The sequence below is a fragment of the Barbus barbus genome (assembly GCF_936440315.1).
Source record: "Barbus barbus genome assembly, chromosome: 29".
Lineage (NCBI taxonomy): Eukaryota > Metazoa > Chordata > Actinopteri > Cypriniformes > Cyprinidae > Barbus > Barbus barbus.
This window is the reverse complement of record NC_136757.1, coordinates 16,806,725-16,825,977: the sequence shown is the minus strand read 5'-3', so window position 1 is coordinate 16,825,977 and position 19,253 is coordinate 16,806,725. Positions and strand designations below refer to the sequence as shown.

Genomic DNA, 19,253 nt, shown 5'->3' with positions numbered 1-19,253 from the left:
AAGATTTACTGTTTGGCTTAAATATGTAACACTCATTTTATTAGTGTATTTTTTTATTGCGGTCCTAATAGAGTAAATATTAAGAAAATGATCTCACTGTAAAAACAGTCCTCAAATGGTAGTTGGTCGCACTAGAAGGGCACGAGGTGTCCTCGCGCGCTCCCGGGCCTGCATATTCAGGTCAGTTCATGCGAACCAAATAAAGTCAGCAGCAGAGCGCTTGAGATAAATTTAAATCGAAGAAGTTCCCCTCGTGTTGAGCACATGTGCGCGCGAGATAACGAGAATGACGACACAAACAAACACCCCACCCTTCCGCTGCACCCCAGGGTGAAGCGATGACCCCCAGTCTCCTACAGTGTTGCCAACTAATTTTCAGGGAAAGTTCCTAAAGGAAGGTCGATTTGTTGTTAAAAGTCAGTAGCCCCTCACTGCAGAACAAAGATCCAGGGGGCGGGGTTGGATCCACATCTAGGGGTGGAGAATGGTAGGTTTAGGGGTGGGGATGGGTGGGTTTAGGGATCAGGGGGTGGAGACGGGTAGGTTCAGGTAAATGCAATGTGGGAGGAGTTGGATCTAGATCCAACGACGCCCCCTAGATCTTGTGTTCTGCAGCGAGGACCATCTCCTAAAAGTTGCTAAATGATGTTGTGATGTCATTGCACGATGACATCATTACGTAATCATGATGCAAAATTGTGTCACTACATCGAATCTGAGTCAAAAATATATTTTATATATGTTCATTTAGATTCGTTCGTAAAATAATACAAATGCTAATATAATATTAAAATATAACTGTTTTAAATAGACAATTTAATTGTTCAATAATTCAATGAATAAACTTGCACATTTTTGAACGATTTCAATTTAAGTTTTAAAAAATGTTTAGCTAGTAAACTAGTAAAACTACACATTCTGAACAGTTATAGTTTTAAGCAGTGTATTAGTAGTTAGTTAGTGTGCTACACTCACAGAAAAGTCTGTAAACATAGGGCACAATCTACTATGTTAATATGAAGGAATTTTCCTTGTTGATTTTTCACAGGTTTTACCTGCAGTTTAAATTGCGTATTGTATTTTGTGTTTTCGGGTTACAGGTTTACAACGGATAATGGATAATATCCTGGAAATATAACTATATAATGCCTTTTCCATTTTTCTAGATATTTTTCTTACAGTGTACTAACTGATCAACAATCGCAGGTACAAGCTACTAACAAGGTGTATCATAAATGAACAATGATTCCATTATTCAATTATTATTATGATTATTCAATTTAACAATTGCAAATAGCAGCTAACTTAATTCACGTGGTGTGTGTACTGCTAGGCATCTTTATTTTTCTCCTTTTGTGTAATTCTGATGGAAAATGCATGCCTTTTTATTGTTTGAGTCACTTATCAAAAGTTGTCAAATAAATATAAAAAATAGCTAAACTTGTTGCTATGGTGCTTTTGGAAGAAAATTTTGCTAAATTTAGCGACAAAATTGCTAAATTGGCAACACTGGCTATTTTCAGGAATATTAAATAAAACAGTTTTAGCGAATAAACACCGCCCTGCTTGCAATCCGGAAGTGACGTATGAAGACACCTTATTTATATCTGCGGAAGACGAGGTCGTCCTACAGACAGACACGTGTGATGCTTGTAGGCACTACGGGTCAGCTTCAGTCCCAAAAACAAGAGCGTGTTGGGTTTTCTTGTATTCAGATCTGTTTCTTCACAGAAACCTGAGCGTTTTGCGACACTTTAATGTCGTTTGGTGTCGTAAAGATTGTGTCAGACTGAGGCTCCGAGGCGGATCGTGTGCGCACCGGCTTACCGTCTTGAAAAAAACTCATCCTGTGAGAAATTTGTACTTTTACGCTTTTCGTGCGCTATGGCGGACTATTTAATCAGCGGACAGACGGGCTATGTGCCTGACGACGGTCTAACGGGACAGCAGCTCTTCAACTGCGGAGACGGCCTTACCTATAAGTAAATACCTTAACTTGTGTCTTATTGTATCCAAATGCTTGCTATTTGTTAAACATCAAACACTCTTGCTTGTCAACACTGCAGATGTGCTCACACGGTATGCAGCTTCATTTAAAACACCTAACATGAGCTGAACAGCATGTAGGTGTCGTTGTTGGTCCACGTTTGTCTGGTTTGACATCCAGCATGGGTATATGTGACTGACAGCACACTGTTGTTGTTTTTTTGTTGTTTTTTTCCTATTATGCAATTCAGTCTCATGTGGGTCAGTACTGCATAGACGGATAACTATGGACGGCGCATGTGGGTTCACAAGGTTAAGCCAGGTCGGAAGGACCTCTTGGATTGAATGATGAACTATGTGTGATTCATCATCTGCTGCCATTCCATTATGCCAAGTACAGAGAAGCAGAGTTACCAGAGTCTATTCTTAAACCACTGACACCCCAAGCAGCTTTTCTTGTACCAAAACTAATCGCTGTCTTTCACGTCAGGCCCTCCAAATGTGCTATAAATAGGTGAGCTTTTTTAATTATATTGTGGTTGATTTCTTTTTACAAATTCTCTGGTGCCATGTAAAGCATGTAATGTCCCCGAGTGAACGCTTATCCGTGGCAGGTGCGAGTTTTTTCTAGAAACGCCTTTCTGTTTACCATCTAACACTGGAGTTGTATGCTAATTCACTGTTTACATTGGACATGATGAGGCTGCTGCATTGACCTACTCTGTTTTTATCATAAACAGGGCATTGCTTGACACTCGTAAACAACATGATATGTGACACATAATAGATAAAATGACTGTCTTTGGAACATAATCAGCATGGTATGTTTAGTGTCAGTGTGTACGAGATAAGAGTTGAAAGAGTTGAATGTTGGCGAATCGTCAACAACTCACTGAATCATTGCAATTTCTGCTGAATTGCAAAAAATAAACTGTTTTAAATGTATACTGTTAATGTTTCTAAATACAGGTGCTGGTCATAAAATTAGAATATCATGAAAAAGTTGATTTATTTCAGTTATACCATTCAAAAAGTGAAACTTATATATTAGATTCATTCATTACACACAGACTGATATATTTCAAATGTTTATTTCCTTTAATTTTGATGGGCACCAAATGTCTTCAATATTGAACATTTTCACAATATTCTAATTTTCTGAGATACTGAATTTGGGACTTTCATTAGTTGTCAGTTATAATCGTTAAAATGAAAGGAAATAAACATTTGAAATATATCAGTCTGTGTGTAATGAATGAATCTAATACAGAAGTTTCACTTTTTGAATGATATTACTGAAATAAATGAACTTTTTCATGATATTCTAATTTTATGACCAGCACCTGTACATACATGGATATGCTGCGTTCCAGGCAGGTTTTTGAGGCCGTAAGTCATGACTTCAAACCACGACTCATGACTTTGTAGCGTTCCCCGGGCGCCGCAGTATAAATGGCTGCCCACTGCTCCGGGTGTGTGTTCACTGCTGTGTGTGTGCACTTTGGATGGGTTAAATGCAGAGCACGAATACAGAGTATGGGTCACCATACTTGGCCGTATGTCACTTTCACTTCACTTCCAGGCAAGTCACGCCAAACTGCCTGAGCTCAAGGAATTGTGGTAGCTTGATGTAAACAAACCAGCAAAGTGGACTGTACGGGGCTTATGCTCATTTGCAATCATTTCTATCACCAAAGGTGCTTCCTTGCTTATTTGAGGGAAACGGAGGAGGAAAAACGGAGCATAAGGCAAGAGAAGCTGTTATACTTTTTATTTTACGTTATTTGTGTATTTGGAAATGCATCCGTAGGAGCTGCCATTGTTGTTGTTTCGCGGGCTATGTGATGTCAGAGCACGGAACTGGGAGTACATCGATCTAGTACGAGTTCACGGGTGGGAAGTCGCGGGTTTGACTGCCGTTCCAGTGCACTTTCACTGGTAGAAGGTTGGAAAAACACGGGTTACGGGTTGCCTGGAACACAGCATAAAGTCTCCAATTATGTTTCCCAAACACTCTCCTGCACTCCACTCATTGGTTGGTCAAACAGTTAACCCCGCCCCAATCTCTTGCTATTGGTGATAGCCACCTATAGACATTTCTGATTGGCTAGTCCAATGCGGTGCTGTCACACTTTTTTGCAGTTACATCTGTCAAGTAATAGTGATGTTTAAAAATCACTTGCAGCAGCTGTAAATTAATTAATCTCACTCCCTCACATTTTTGCCCACTCTTCTCCATTCTCTTTCAGTGATTTCCTGATTCTGCCTGGGTACATTGACTTCACAGCTGACCAAGTGGTAAGTGAAACACTCTACTTTTGTGCAGTAGTCAATTTTTTACTCTCTACTGTTGGATGGATGATGTTTCTTGAATGTCATCAGTGGTTCGATTTGATTGGCTCTCTCTGTAGGACCTAACCTCAGCGCTGACCAAACAAATCACAATGAAAACTCCACTGGTCTCTTCACCCATGGACACAGTCACAGAGTCTGGCATGGCCATTGCTATGGCGGTAAGCGAATGACTGACACAAGATTCCACTACAGAAAGTGCTCTTACTATTTATTATAGGTATTTGAATAAGCACAATTATCTGTATGTATGCATATTACAAAAGAAAAGTTTATTTGCAAATATGCTATCTCACATTTTAATATGAATGAAGTCAATGAAGTCCCTGCCAGCAGCCATATCACCCTTCAGCCCAAGACTGGTTTCCCACTGAAGCTAAGCAGGGTTGAGCCTGGTCAGTACCTGGATGGGAGACCTCCTGGGAAAACTATAGGTTGCTGTTGGAAGAGGTGTTAGTGAGGCCAGCAGGGGGTGCTCACCCTGTGGTCTGTGTGGGTCCTAACGCCCCGGTATAGTGACGGGGACACTATACTGTAAAAAGCACCGTCCTTCGGATGAGACGTTAAACCGAGGTCCTGACTCTCTGTGGTCATTAAAAATCCCAGGATGTCTTTCGGAAAGAGTAGAGGTGTGACCTCGGCATCCTGGCCAAATTTGCCCATTGGCCTCTGACCATCACGGCCTCCTAACCATCCCCATATCTACTGATTGGCTTCATCACTGTCTCCTCTCCACCAGTAAGCTGGTGTGTGGTGGGCGTTCTGGCGCAATATGGCTGCCGTCGCATCATCCAGGTGGATGCTGCACACTGGTGGTGGTTGAGGAGATTCCCCCCCTTCTATGTAAAGCGCTTTGAGTGCCTAGAAAAGCGCTATATAAATGTAACAAATTATTATTATTATTATTAAAATCTCCATGAATCAAGATAGGAGTTTGAAGATGTCTATTAGCTTTTAGACCGTATTTGCAAGTATACTTCTAAAAGTTGACAAAAATCTTAGCAGACATACACATCTAAAATTTGCAATCTTCCTCTTCCAGATAAGTGGAGCTTTTTTTTCTGCAAATCTCCTGCTCCGTCTCCCCAAAACCAGAGTCTTTAAACCTAAATTTACAAAGATCGACCATCTATGTGTGTTGTGTTTTGTTCTAAAGTCTAATGTGATATTGTGTTGTCACAGCTGACTGGTGGGATTGGCTTCATTCATCATAACTGCACACCAGAGTTCCAGGCTAATGAAGTCCGCAAGGTCAAGGTGAGTCTCTTCACATCTCTGTCTTTGATTCTTGTCTCTTTATGTTTGTATCAGTTTTCTTCTCTTATTCGTAATATTTGTTTTTCTTCTGTCCCTTACCCTGTAGTTGCAACAGTGTCCTTGTGAATGAGAAATCTACACCTCATTTTGTATTAAGTGATATGTATTGAGGTGACTCCCAAGTAGAAATGCCTAATAGAACATGACTCGACTTTTCTCCCTCCCTTTCCCTCCGCTTTTGATCAACCCCCGTTTAGAGGTACGAACAGGGTTTCATTACGGATCCGGTGGTGATGAGTCCTAACGAGCGGGTAAGAGACGTATTTCAGGCAAAAGCTCGTCATGGATTCTGCGGGATTCCGATCACTGACAACGGACAGATGGGCGGACGTCTGGTCGGCATCATTTCATCACGAGATATCGACTTCCTCAAAGAGTCGGAGCATGACCTGCCACTCAGTGAGGTGGGTGGGGCTTAACAGAGGATGAGGGCTAAGCAGTTTTTACTGAACTCAGCTCACCTTAACTTTCTCTCTCTCAGGTAATGACTAAAAGGGAGGACCTGGTTGTAGCTCCAGCAGGAGTGACACTGAAAGAGGCCAATGAAATCCTCCAGAGGAGCAAAAAAGGTGGGGTAGAATTTAAGTGTTTATGAGAGCTCTTTACACTTTTGAAAGATTTGGGTTAATCCTTGAACCAAATAAAACATTTATATGAATGTTAATTATTCATTAACCTATATAGTAGTGTTGCATGCACCACTTCTTAGCAGTGGCATGCCACAAAATAACTGCAAGACATTTATCTTGCACCTTGTTTTTGCTGATTGTATCCAGTATGCACTACTGTTCAAAAACAGCATTTATTTGAAATAATGCATTTAGTAAAGTGTCAACAGGAACTTCTAGATTTTATTTTTTATTTATTTTTCAAGTGCAGATCTATCTCTTAAATATTAATATTTTATTATTCTGTTTGTAAATTTTTTTTATTCTGTATATCCATTCCATATCTATGGGATAAATTTTCCGCCAAAAGTATTGCAGTCAAAGAAAAATTTAAATTTAAAAACTCAAGTTAAAATATATTGCACAAAATTTAAAAATGAAAGCAAAGTTTTCAGAATAGCAGACAATGGTCATGGATCATTTTGTGCAAGTCTGATAATTTTGCATTGATATTTTTGTTTTATGCAATATGATTTTAAATGTGTTTAAAGTTTAGATTCATGCTTAATATTTTTTTAAAATGCGTTCATTTTTTGATCTATGCTTATTATTTTTCGATTCGTGGCCATTGTTTGCTATTCTGAAAACTTTGCTTTGATTTTTACATTTTGTGCAATATATTTTTTACTTGATTTAAATTTGGGTTTCATGTTAATTTAGTTTTTTTATCCTTGACCGCAATACTTTAGATGGAAAATTGTTCCCATATATATCTCCTTCTAAAGGTTTATCAATTAGTTTGTCTATGTAAGTGATTTCAGCCACAAATAAAGCCACTGACATGGTATAAAACAACCAAATAAATCAGCAAAAATGTTGAATCTCTCAAACACTCACAAATTCATGAGTTATCATTTTGAATCAGTCTGATAGTTCCACGTTTGGAATGAAGTCAGAATGCTGCAAGATAATTCCCCCATGTGGAGGTCTCACACTCAGTGTTTTTTTGCCATAGGTAAGCTTCCTATAGTAAACGAGGAGGGCTGTTTGGTGGCCATTATCGCTCGGACAGATCTGAAGAAGAACCGAGATTTCCCTTTGGCCTCAAAGGATTCTCGTAAACAGCTGCTTTGTGGTGCTGCCATCGGAACACACAATGATGACAAATACAGACTCGACCTGCTAGTGCAGGCTGGTGTAGACGTGGTCGTCCTGGTGAGGCCTGTTTTGGGCTTAATGTCTTTCAATGAATCAGTTCTTGAAGATTATTTATTTTTTGTCCTTTTTGGTTACCTATTGTGTCTCTGCTCACTTTAGGACTCTTCCCAAGGAAATTCCGTCTTTCAGATTAATATGATTAAGTTCATAAAAGAGAAATATCCTAACATACAAGTCATCGGCGGCAATGGTTAGTTTTAAACACAAACTTTTTGAACATAATATCTGCAAACACCCAGTTAACATGGGTTGTCTGTCTGTTGCAGTGGTGACTGCGGCTCAGGCGAAGAATTTGATTGATGCCGGAGCGGATGCTCTCAGAGTGGGAATGGGAAGCGGCTCCATCTGCATCACACAAGAAGGTCAGTCCACCAATCCCATGCCTGACTGCCTGCCCTTCAGCCAATCACAGGCTTTATTTCTACATCCAGTCATTCCAGAGAGAGCAACTAATGTCCAGTACCTCCTCTGGTTTTCTTTTAACATTGTTAGAGCAGTCCAAATTGTCATTTCCCAAATATCCCTGCAGTTTTGGTCTGCAAGGTAATTGTGCAGATTGATTGGCAGACAATCCGCACTGCCCTGTTTCCTCTTTTCCAGCATTTTTCTGGGGTTTTAGAATCTGTGGAGAAAAGTCTTCATGTTTTGTTTGTGTGGTGTTGGTATTATTCCATATTCTGTGGGTTTTGTCTAAGAATTAATATGTATGTGTCTATATAAGTGTCTGCCTATCCGTTTGTATAGTTCTAGGTGACAAATGTCTTTCTCTGTTGGTGTGAATGATGGGAGTATGGTTGTGGAGGCTCTTCCTTTCTCTTTTCTGTCACAGTTTTTCTCTTTTTTTCAGTTTTCCCTTCTTTTGTGCTTTCTTTGACTGTCTCTATGGCATATTTTCTTTCTTTCAACCGGTTGTTTTTGTTACTTGCATCAGTTCCCTTTTTATTTTATTTTTTTAATCAGCTCTGTTCCAAAACCTAGCAAAGACTGATAGGCATAATTATACTGCGTTCTGAGATACTCTACTGTTCACTCTCTTTTTGTTGTTGTTGAAAGAAATTAATATTTTTATTCAGCAAGGACGCATTATATTGATCAAAAGTGAGAGTAAAACATAAGAACCTGGGGCTGGATTCACGAAAATCTTCTTAAGATATAAGTTAAGAAATTTCTTAAGATAAATTATACGAAGTTCGTAAGAATGTTCTTAAGTGCAATTCCTGAAAAATTCTTAAGTTCTCAAATATATTCTTAAGAACATCTTAATTTTTTTCTTAAGAAGAAAATGACAGTGTAAACTGTCTTTTTGCGCTTCCTGCAGATTACCCTAATAATCATAGTAAGCACGCACACTCTTTTTGTCGCGATTTTGTTTGGCGCTCAGCTTTACATTTTTAATGCGGCATGTTTTTGAACAGCCTGTCTCAAGCCGCAGCGATCTGTTTGATTCAGTTTGGTAGTGCTGTGTTTTTGCTGTCATCCGAGTGAACGCTTCCGGTATGTGTGTCCGCGTTACACAGTCATAAGCGCTGTATACTGCCAAAGATTATGTCGTATTTATAAGCTAAAATAATAGCGTCCAGTTAAAGTTACATATCTTGATCTTTTTTTTTTTTTTTTGTAGAGTTGCTACTGAGTTTTGAAGTTAGCAAAAAGTAGTGTCACACACAGGCTAATCATGACCGTTCATTGTTTACATTATCAGTCATCGCTGTCGCTTCAGAAAACTCGCCCACATCGCTATTAATAGTCATACTATGCATTAGGCTATATGTAGCTAACGTTGTTGTAATGCTTAAATATAACAATTAATTTGAAATAACCCAATAAATTCATTAAATAGTTCTTACTGTTTTGGATTTAAGACAAGTCTGGGGCTGTCCTAAATTTAAGAAGTTATTTACGATGATTTTTAAGAAGATTCTTTTCAAGAATTTGAATTCTTCTTAATTTTTGTCTTAAGAACAATCTTAAGAAAAAAGATAAGAATATTCTTAAGAAGAATGTTTGGGAATACAAAATATTCTTAACTTTTGTCTTAAGTTAAAAAATAAGAAGAAAATGGCAGTTAAGAAGAAATTTCTTAAGAATGTTTCGTGAATCCGGCCCCAGCATATTAGAATAATTTCTGAAGGATCATGTGACACTAAAGATTGAAATTAGAAATGTATTACATTTTAAAATATTTGAAACTGTTATTTTAAATTGTAGATATCCTTCACGAATATTACAGTTCCATAATGCATTGCAAATAAATCCAGGATGGCTTTTTGATTATAAATTATAATAAATTATAAATTTATGATTATAATCTTAAAACTGAATCAAATGTTTTCTACTGTAAAATAGATAAGTATTTTACCCAGCATTTATGAGTGTAACATTTTCATGCTTATTAGAGTATCATGCTGTTAGCATGCAGTTTAGCAACATGCTAACATCAAACTGTGTTGCACACAGTTGCAGCCTTTGTACTGCATTCCAAATCCATTCCTTACGAGGTTCCATAACAATTAGTTATACTTATAAGAAAGCTGCTTATGTAGGCAGCAAGGCAAGGTTTTAGAACAGAGCTACCGTGTGCTCTTTCTCAGTCTCTCTTTCCCTTTCTATAATTGTCTCTCTAGCGCCTCTCAGTATTCCTCCTGGTTTAAAGCTCCACAGCCCCAAAACCCCAACTACTGTTACGGGATACTCCAGTAAGTCCCTCCCCCTGATCCCCATACAGATCCCATTGGCTCACTATCTCACTCTGCCTGCTGCATTGACTGGTTAATGGCTCTGCATCATTAGAAGTAGTTGCTGGTTTTTGGGGTTTTGGATGCTTGTCATTGACTAACCTGTCAGTAATGGTGTTTGGCACTTCCTCTGATCGAAGTCTGTTACCCAGAATCCCTCACTAACATGCGTAAACTAGCTTGTGCCGTGGCCAGAGAGGTATTTGGACACAAAAGTCACACTTAAACAATGTCATCGTATCATGAAATAAAGTGATATTTATAAAAAAAAAAAAAAAAAAAAAACATGCTGTTAAAATGACAGTAGTGAACATTTGGTCACTTTCTTCAAACATTAATGTATTTTAGTGAATGCGATGAACTTGAGGGGAAGCAACTTGATACATTTGCTAAGTCGCTGATTAAAAGTCAATGCCAAGTGAAATTAGGTGAAGTAAAGTGAAATTATAAAAGCTCTAGCATTGTTTTGTTTCTATATGTCATTTGCTTTGATATTTTATCTGTACAATGAAAATGCTAGAAATATGGCTTAAGTGTCCAAATAGGTTTTCGAGCTGCTGTAAGAGCACTGGAGTGCACTTTTTAACAGCAGAAATAGCTGAGGGTTTCACAACCATTGGTCTCACTGCAGAAGATCTTTGTTTTACAGTTCAGTGTAGGTCGTGTTAATTTAACTCACACCATTTTTTTTTTTTTTTTTTTTTTACTGTATGCAGAGTGTAGATGGTGTGACTTTAGAAATTACAGAAGGGGGTTTGGGGTAAAAAGCTGACACTTGTCATTTCCCAATGCTGCTGCCCCGTCTTCATTTCTTGTCTACTCTCATTCGTTGTCTTAAATAAAACAATGAAAATTCCAAAAACCATGACAGTATAGATTTCCATGCATCTTGCATGCAACTTCTGACATGTTATGCTAATTAATATAATGTTTAATTAGTTAGATTGAATAAATAAATCATTCTAATTTGCACTAGTAGTTTCAGACTTTTGGATCCCACTCTGTCAACATTTGGAACAGATAATAAGTGGTTTTGACAGGTGTGTGTGCACTTCACATGCACACAACTGCAAGTTTTTATTGTGATGGTCTTGCGAAAGTTCACAAACAGACATTGGAGCTAAAGATTAAGGTGAATTCAGAGAATGATTCAAATCATTTTGAAACTTTCTCACTTGTCCTTGTTTGTCAAGACTTGTATAGGGTTTGCTGATGGGCTCCTCTTCTTCTCCTATCATGTTACCTCACCATTTATAGAAAATCTCACATCTAAAATTCCACTTTCATAAATCCACATTTCATATAATGCTAACTTTTTGTCTTTGAACTTTGAAGTTCAAAGAAGTGCAATGATTTAGATTTCTTGGATTCATTTTGTTTTGTCCTCATTTTGAATTGACATGCTATACTCTCTCTAACGTTTACTGGTTGGTTGATTGTCTCTGACTGAAGTCACATGACTGCATGAGTAAAGAATACACTCAGTCATGAGGTGTGTGTGAGAGAGAGAGTATGGATGTCTATGTTTGTATGAACAACAGTTAATGGAGAGTATTTTTTATCAATGCATATGATTGTCTTCATCTACACATTTAATATTCGTAGAATATGCAAGTTTAGGTTGATAGTAAGGGTCTCTATTTCTCATTATTCTCAGTGCTAGCATGCGGGAGGCCACAGGCAACAGCTGTGTATAAGGTATCAGAATATGCTCGGCGGTTTGGCGTGCCTGTCATCGCTGATGGGGGGATTCAGACAGTTGGTCACATTGCTAAAGCACTTGCGTTGGGAGCATCTACAGGTGAGATTTGGGTTCGAAATAGATTCACAAGAGACAGACTAACTTCATAATTTAAGCTAAATTCTCTTCTGCTTTTCATTTCTCTCAGTGATGATGGGGTCATTGCTCGCTGCCACATCTGAGGCTCCTGGTGAATATTTCTTTTCGGATGGGATCCGTCTGAAGAAGTACAGAGGGATGGGCTCACTGGATGCCATGGACAAGAACTTGGGCTCACAGAGCAGATACTTCAGGTGTTACATGCAAATAAATGCAATACAAAATTCAATACTGTGCACTTACTGCTCTTAGTTCCTGCTACTAATTACAGGTTCCCGTGTTTTTTGTTTTGTTTTTTTGGGAAACGGCTTTGCTATATGCTACCTATTTCACAATTGCTTATATAGATTAATGCTTGATGATAATTAGATATATTGATATAGTTTAATGGGACATTAATAAAAGCTAATATCTTTGACTGAGAAAGTTGTACAGAATATAAATTGAAACCATGTTCACTATCTCAACCCCTCTGTCATCTCTCTCTGTCTATTTTTCAGTGAGAGTGATAAGATTAAAGTAGCTCAAGGAGTGTCAGGGGCTGTTCAGGATAAAGGCTCCATCCATAAGTTTGTTCCATATCTCCTCGTTGGCATACAGCATTCCTGCCAAGACATTGGAGCAAAGAGCCTCACACAGTTGAGGTACACGCAATCACAATAATTACGCACATACCGGCAATTAAATGCATTAAAAGGCACAGTGTAGCATTTCTGTGCCACTGGGGATGCCAAACAAAATTGTAAAAAGACTGATTGTTTCCAAAACAATAATTTCTTATTTTTGCAATTCTGTTTGATTCCTTTAGTGGCACTGAAATTATACACTGCAAATTTAACCCAATAATGCACTGCTAAAACAGACACAAATCCAAATATTCATGTTTGAGGTTAATGAGAGACAGTTTGTCATTTTCCCTTTTTTTTTTTTTTTTTTCTTCATCTATCTCAGGGCAATGATGTATTCTGGTGAACTGAGGTTTGAAAAGAGGACAATGTCAGCTCAGATGGAGGGTGGAGTACACAGCCTACACAGGTAGTTAAACATTCGTACACTTAGTCTGAAGATATTGTACACTACCGATCAAAAGTTTGGGGTCAGTAATATATTGAAAAAAAAATGCTTTTATTCAACAAGAATGCATTAAGTTGATCAAAAGTGACATTTATGTTGGTGCCGATAGCCTCGTGGGCAGCGTGTCGACATATAGCGCTGTTGCGCTTCAGGCACCCCGGGTTCGAGTCCCAGCTCGCGGACCTTTGCTGCCATTTCATATAAATGCTGTTATTTTGAACTTTATATTCACCAAAACATCTAGGAAGAATAATGTATCATGGTTAGCACAAAAATTACAACATATAAAATATTTATTTTAAATTGTAATAATATTCATCTTTGATCAAATAAATGCAGCCTTTGTGAACGTAAGAGACTTCTTTCAAAAAGAAAATGTAAATTTTTCTGAAACCACACTTTTGAATGGAATAATGTGCAAGTTTGAACTTAAATTAAAAAAAATTAACTGATCTTTTATTTTGTTCTTTCAGCTATGAGAAGCGCCTGTTTTAAAGAAGACACTACAGATGCCAGTACATGCAACGCACATAAACCCTCATTAATGGACTTCCACACGTGCTTTTGCACATACAGGCACCCAAACACACCGACAACCTCAGCTTCCTCTTTCTCGTCTTCCCAGCCGCCTTTCCTCTTAGTGAGGAGAGAAACCGTGTGTGAATGTCTGCGATCATATGCCAATTTTGCATGAATGTGTGCGTTTGTGTGGTTGTGGGAACGCATGCCGTCTGCTGTTTGTATCAGATGCCTTACTTGTCAAAAAAGATGTTTTTGATTGTAATAATTTGACAACGTTTGTTGGAAAATGCAAAATTTTTTGCCACAAATATTTGTCTTGTCTTGATTAATAAAATATACCTGCATATGCATCATTATAAGCAATAAACAGACAACATTTTCTCTCCGGAGAAGTAAACGGGTTGATTGAGTGCAGTTGATCTGTATGAAACAGTAAGTGTAGTATTTTAATGGGATTTCTATCAAGGTTGTTATAAAATGAGAACTGACAGTTCAGCTTAGGTGCATGTGAGTACCTTTGTAAAAATGTGCCTGTGTCATGTAAATTACAAAATTTTTCACTTGCATGTGTTTTTTTTATCATAAAATGGTTTTCAAATCCTGAATCTGTGGGTGTGTGTGTGTAGACTGCTGCTTAGCATTGACATTGGTACGTTATTCCTCATTTTGCAAGCGTGTCTCAAGGGAACCAGCCTTCACCTCCAAAACTACCGGACTTTCCAAACAAGCATTCACACATGCTTACTAATGGACCCGCACCTGTACAGGTTGGGCTGAGAGCTCCAGGTGGCTCCTCATAAATGAAATATGATATTGGCCCGTTAGTGAGCTCAGCCCAGCTGGGCCCAGATATCTTAACGCTTTTACACACAGCAAAAATGAAATGACTGACAGATGTATATTAATGTGTGCAGCAATATTATCTTTCCTGCAGTCTGAGAAGAACGTTTTTGAAAAGAAAAGTAGACATCTATAATTCTCATATTTAACTCTTAAAAAATAAACAAAAATATCATACTATATAAATATATATATATATAATATATTAATTTTAAAAAAATAATGTAGTGCACCTACAATCACATGAGTGAATCAACCATAATAGTTGAAGCACTTTTAGATCTAACAGACAAAGAAATATAAATCATAAGAAAGAGATGACAGGAATCATAAAAAGAGAAGAGAAAGACATTGAGATGTTTGGAGGGGGAGGTTGTGGGCAGTCTGGTGAAGAAGTGAAAGTGAAAATGTTCCTCAGATTTCTGAGGAGGAAGTCAGTAGGCATAAATACGCGGATGCTTTTTGACAAACTCATACAAGCCAGGGAGCAGAGAGAGGAAGAGCGCGCAAGAAAGAGGAGGAATGACAGGAGCAGGTAACAGAATTATTCATCTCATCTCTTTCATACCTGGCTGTTTTTATGTGTCATGTTCAATGTGTCTCTTCTCATGTCGTTTATCACAGTGACAAGTAGTTTTCTTTCATTTCTCTTCACCTTTGTTTCACTTGTTTCTTTCATTTGTTAACTTGTCTTCTCAGTTGCAAGTAGATCGCACTAAAATAAAATAAAAATAATTATGGAAATATGCTTTGATATAAACCATCTCATTCATTTGTCTCATTCTGCTCATCTTTTTCTCATTCATTTGACTGTGTTTGGCAAATATGAGGAAATCTTCTCAAAAAAAGAAGGAAAGACAGTGAGAGAAGAGATCACTTTAACTAGTCTTCTCTAAAATTTTTACAATGTGCCATCAAGCTTGTTGATTCTAAAATGAAAGCTTCATATTTCAAGGTAGTTCCTCCTTTCATTTTACTTCATGTGACTTTCTTTAGTCAATTTTATATCCTGTTTAATTTTTCTTGTCATTTTATCTTCATTTAACTTGCATAACCCCCCTTCTTCTCTCTCCCTCCCTCTCTCTGCCCACTCTTCTCTGATAGGGAACAGGTTTTTCAAGACAAGTCTACAGATGAAGCAAGATAAATAAACAAGTTTGATTCTTTTGCAGAGGCACCAAACTTGTTTGCGGTTAAAGCTGTTTGAATGTCATTTCTTTTTTCTTATTTAACAAAAGAACACTTGATAAAAGTAGTTTCCATACGAAAAAATGTTAAATAACGAAGCGTTGCTGGATGTGTTTGTTCATGGAGTGTTGGTAAAAATGGCCACAGCAGTTTGGATGGTAACGGAACCCATAATGCAGCTGTTTGGTTGATTGATAGCTGGCTATGGATTCTGTGTCCGTCCTTTCTTGCAGGAGCTTAAAGATGAAAATTGTATGTGTTGGGGGAATTCAGGAGTTGGCCTCATTCAGATATGATATTGTATGTGAATTTTACTTCTGTATAACTACAAATGTATTTGAATATATCTACAATGTTATAGCTGAGTCAGAAATGTGTATGTGTGTATATGAGTTCTGATGTTGCTCTGGAATGACACGTTTTCTCCCGGATCGCCAGAAATATGTTTCGCCACCGGGAACTTCGTGTCAGTCAAGATTGGCATCACTTCCTGACTATCACATCTTCAGAATCTTGAGTATTCAGTAAATCACAAAATCTCTTACTAAAATGCTGTGTCAGATATTTGAATTTTGTTTCTGTAATAAATTAAGAATATTTGTCATACATCACTTGTTGACTTTTTTTTTTTTTTTTTGCTTTGGGGCCATTATCATCAAAACTCCCAAAGAATTTTTTAGAACTACATGATGATATAGAGAGGAATGATAGAGGTTTGTGTTTTCAATAGATGAGTGATCTGGAACAGGTTTTGGATGATTTGCTTGGTAGATTTTATTCTGGCTAGAGGATATAAAGTGAAATCTGTGAACCAGTGTTGCCGTTTTAGTTGTTTTGGGAAGATATCTAGATCTTACTGACCACAATGTCACATGTAGTCTGGCACAAGTTCAGCTCTTACATACAATTGTTACCTGCAACAAACAAAGCGGAAGTACTCAAATAAGCAACTGAACAACCAGCATTCAAATATGCTTCAGTATGAAGTGTGACCAGATCTCATTTTGATAAACTTTCCTAAAGATTTCTATAAAACCTTTTATGGATGCATGGTGTCTTATTACTTTTCCATACAGTAATATATTAGTATTATCAGAAGTCAAATGTTAAAAACTTGGAGCTTTTTAAACATGTTAACTAAGGACATTCTCCAACCAGAAACCGTGGGTGGACAGAACAAGTTAGGTTGCGGTTAACACACGCACTGCCGCTTACAATGAGGCTCTTCTGACCGCGAATATGATCGAGTACACTCTTAAAAATAAAGGTGCTTCACGATGCCATAGAAGAATATTTTTGTCTAAATGGTTCCATAAAGAACCTTCAACATCTGAAGAACCTTTCTGTTTCACAAAAGGTTCTTTGTGGCGAAAGAAGGTTCTTCAGATTATAAAAAGGTAAGAAAGAGAAGGTTCTTGAATGGTTCTTTGTGGAACCAAAAATGGTTCTTCAATGGCATCGCTTGAAGAACCTTTTGAAGCACCTTTATTTTTAAGAGTGTACAAAGCATCGTGCTATGCTCTCCGACGCGCAGTAAGAGCCGCCAAACACCGATACAAAGAGGGAATTGAGTCTCATTTCCAGCTCAATGACTCTCGACGCATGTGGCAGGGACTGAGGACCATCTGTGCCTTTGGAAACGAATCCTCCGCGGAGGTGAGAGCAGATCCGTTGCTGGCCGACGAGTTAAACACCTTCTTTGGCCGCTTCGATTGCAACGGCGGCGGCGCCTCTCTGCCGACCAGCGCGTCAGGAAGCAGCAGGCAGAGCAGCAATGATCCTGTAATCACCGTGTCAGAGGATGAGGTTCGGAGGGCGCTAAAGAAAGTGAATGTCAGGAAAGCAGCCGGACCTAATGGGATAACCGGCCATGCTCTGAGGTTTGTTCACGTCTATCTTTAATGAGTCCCGCTACCTCCGTGGTTCCCAGCTCATTCAAAAACTCTGTCATTAGCCCTGTGCCTAAGAACAATAAAACCTCTTGCCTGAATGACTATCGCCCAGTTGCCCTCACATCTATAGTCATGAAGGTTTTTGAGAGACTTGTAAAGAGCCACATCTGCTCCTCCATCCCTGATACTTTGGACCCTCTTCAGTTTGCCTATCGCCCGAACAGATCTACGGACGATGCCATCTCTCACGTCCTCCACTCTTCCCTCACACACTTGGACAGCAACAATGGGAATTATGTAAGGCTGCTATTCATTGACTATAGCTCAGCTTTCAACACTATAGTCCCCATCAAGCTGGCCTCTAAACTCACAGACCTTGGCCTAAATTCCTCACTCTGTGACTGGATTCAAGACTTCCTCACCGGCAGACCTCAAGTGGTGAAAGTTGGCCAGTTCACCTCAAACTCCATCACCCTAAACATAGGATCCCCACAGGGCTGTGTCCTGAGTCCCCTGCTCTACTCTCTCTACACGCATGACTGCGTATCCTCTCACAGCTCCACATCTATTGTCAAATTTGCTGATGATACTGTGGTTCTGGGCCTCATCTCCAACAACGATGAGACCGCATACTTGGACGAGGTAGAGAGACTCACATCATGGTGCCAGGACAACTGTCTCTCTCTGAATGTGAGCAAAACTAAAGAGCTGATCATGGACTTTAGGAAGAGACAGCAGCAGCCCTACACTCCTCTTATGATTAGTGGGACCCCTGTGGAGAGGGTGAGTAACTTCAAGTACCTCGGTGTAAACATCTCCGAGAACATGACTTGGACTACACACATCCAAACACAGGTTAAGAAAACCAGGCAAAGACTGTACCATCTGCGACAGCTGAGGAAATTCAGGGTAAACCAGCAATCCTGAAAACTTTCTATTCAGGGACCATAGAAAGTGTATTGACTCAGTGCATCTCAGTGTGGTATGGAAACAGCTCCAATCAGGACTGCAAAGCACTACAGAGAGTTGTGCGCTTAGCTCAGCGCATCTCAGGGTCTGCTCTCCCCTCTCTGCAGGACATCTACCTCAAACGTCTGCTCTCCCCTCTCTGCAGGACATCTACCTCAAACGCTGCAAAAGTAGAGCTGTTAAAATCATCAAGGACTCAAATCACCCGGGTAACCATCTATTCACTTTGCTTCCATTTGGTAAGCGCTTCCGTAGCCTGATGGCAAAAACTGAGAGACTTAGGAGGAGCTTCTTCCCCCAGGCCATCAGGCTCCTAAACTCTAACTCTGTGTCATAACATCACATGACTCCATGTAAATATCACCATATCAATAAGCTATTCATAATTTGTTCTACCTCATATTACTGCTATTCTAATACCCTGTACAACTTTTTGCACATTCCTCTTTATTACTATCTAAGTCAACAACATACTGACCTGCACATTTATATTTATATTTTTTATCTTTTATTTTATTATTTTATTTTTTCTACTTTTCTTTTTCTTAATATTTGTATACTTTATAATTGCACTGTCCTTGGAGCGGACCTGACCTACATTTCACTGCTGGTTATACTCTGTATAATAGTGTATGTGACGAATAAAAAAATCTTGAATCTTGAATCTTGTTTATGCTGGAAACAATATTCCTGATGCAGTCTACTCAAACAT

At 38.6% G+C, this 19,253-nt stretch overlaps 1 protein-coding gene across 3 annotated transcripts; it reads left to right on the top strand.

Moving 5' to 3' along the window:
- The first annotated feature begins 1,566 nt into the window (after positions 1-1,566).
- Positions 1,567-14,257, top strand: LOC306848966 (inosine-5'-monophosphate dehydrogenase 2). 3 transcript variants are annotated; one of them, XM_079383760.1, is made up of 15 exons: positions 1,567-1,982; positions 4,236-4,284; positions 4,398-4,499; positions 5,521-5,595; positions 5,853-6,059; positions 6,137-6,224; positions 7,279-7,478; positions 7,581-7,671; positions 7,748-7,843; positions 10,106-10,177; positions 11,874-12,017; positions 12,106-12,250; positions 12,557-12,700; positions 13,008-13,091; positions 13,604-14,257. In XM_079383760.1, the coding sequence occupies exons 1-15, from the start codon at positions 1,885-1,887 to the stop codon at positions 13,623-13,625; spliced, it is 1,617 nt and encodes a 538-aa protein (XP_079239886.1). In that variant the 5' UTR covers positions 1,567-1,884; the 3' UTR covers positions 13,626-14,257. The 3 variants fall into 3 exon arrangements, with proteins under 3 accessions (XP_079239886.1, XP_079239887.1, XP_079239888.1); XM_079383762.1 differs by lacking the exon at positions 10,106-10,177 and adding an exon at positions 2,238-2,500 and having other exon boundaries at positions 1,630-1,982; XM_079383761.1 differs by lacking the exon at positions 10,106-10,177.
- Positions 14,258-19,253: the final 4,996 nt, after the last annotated feature.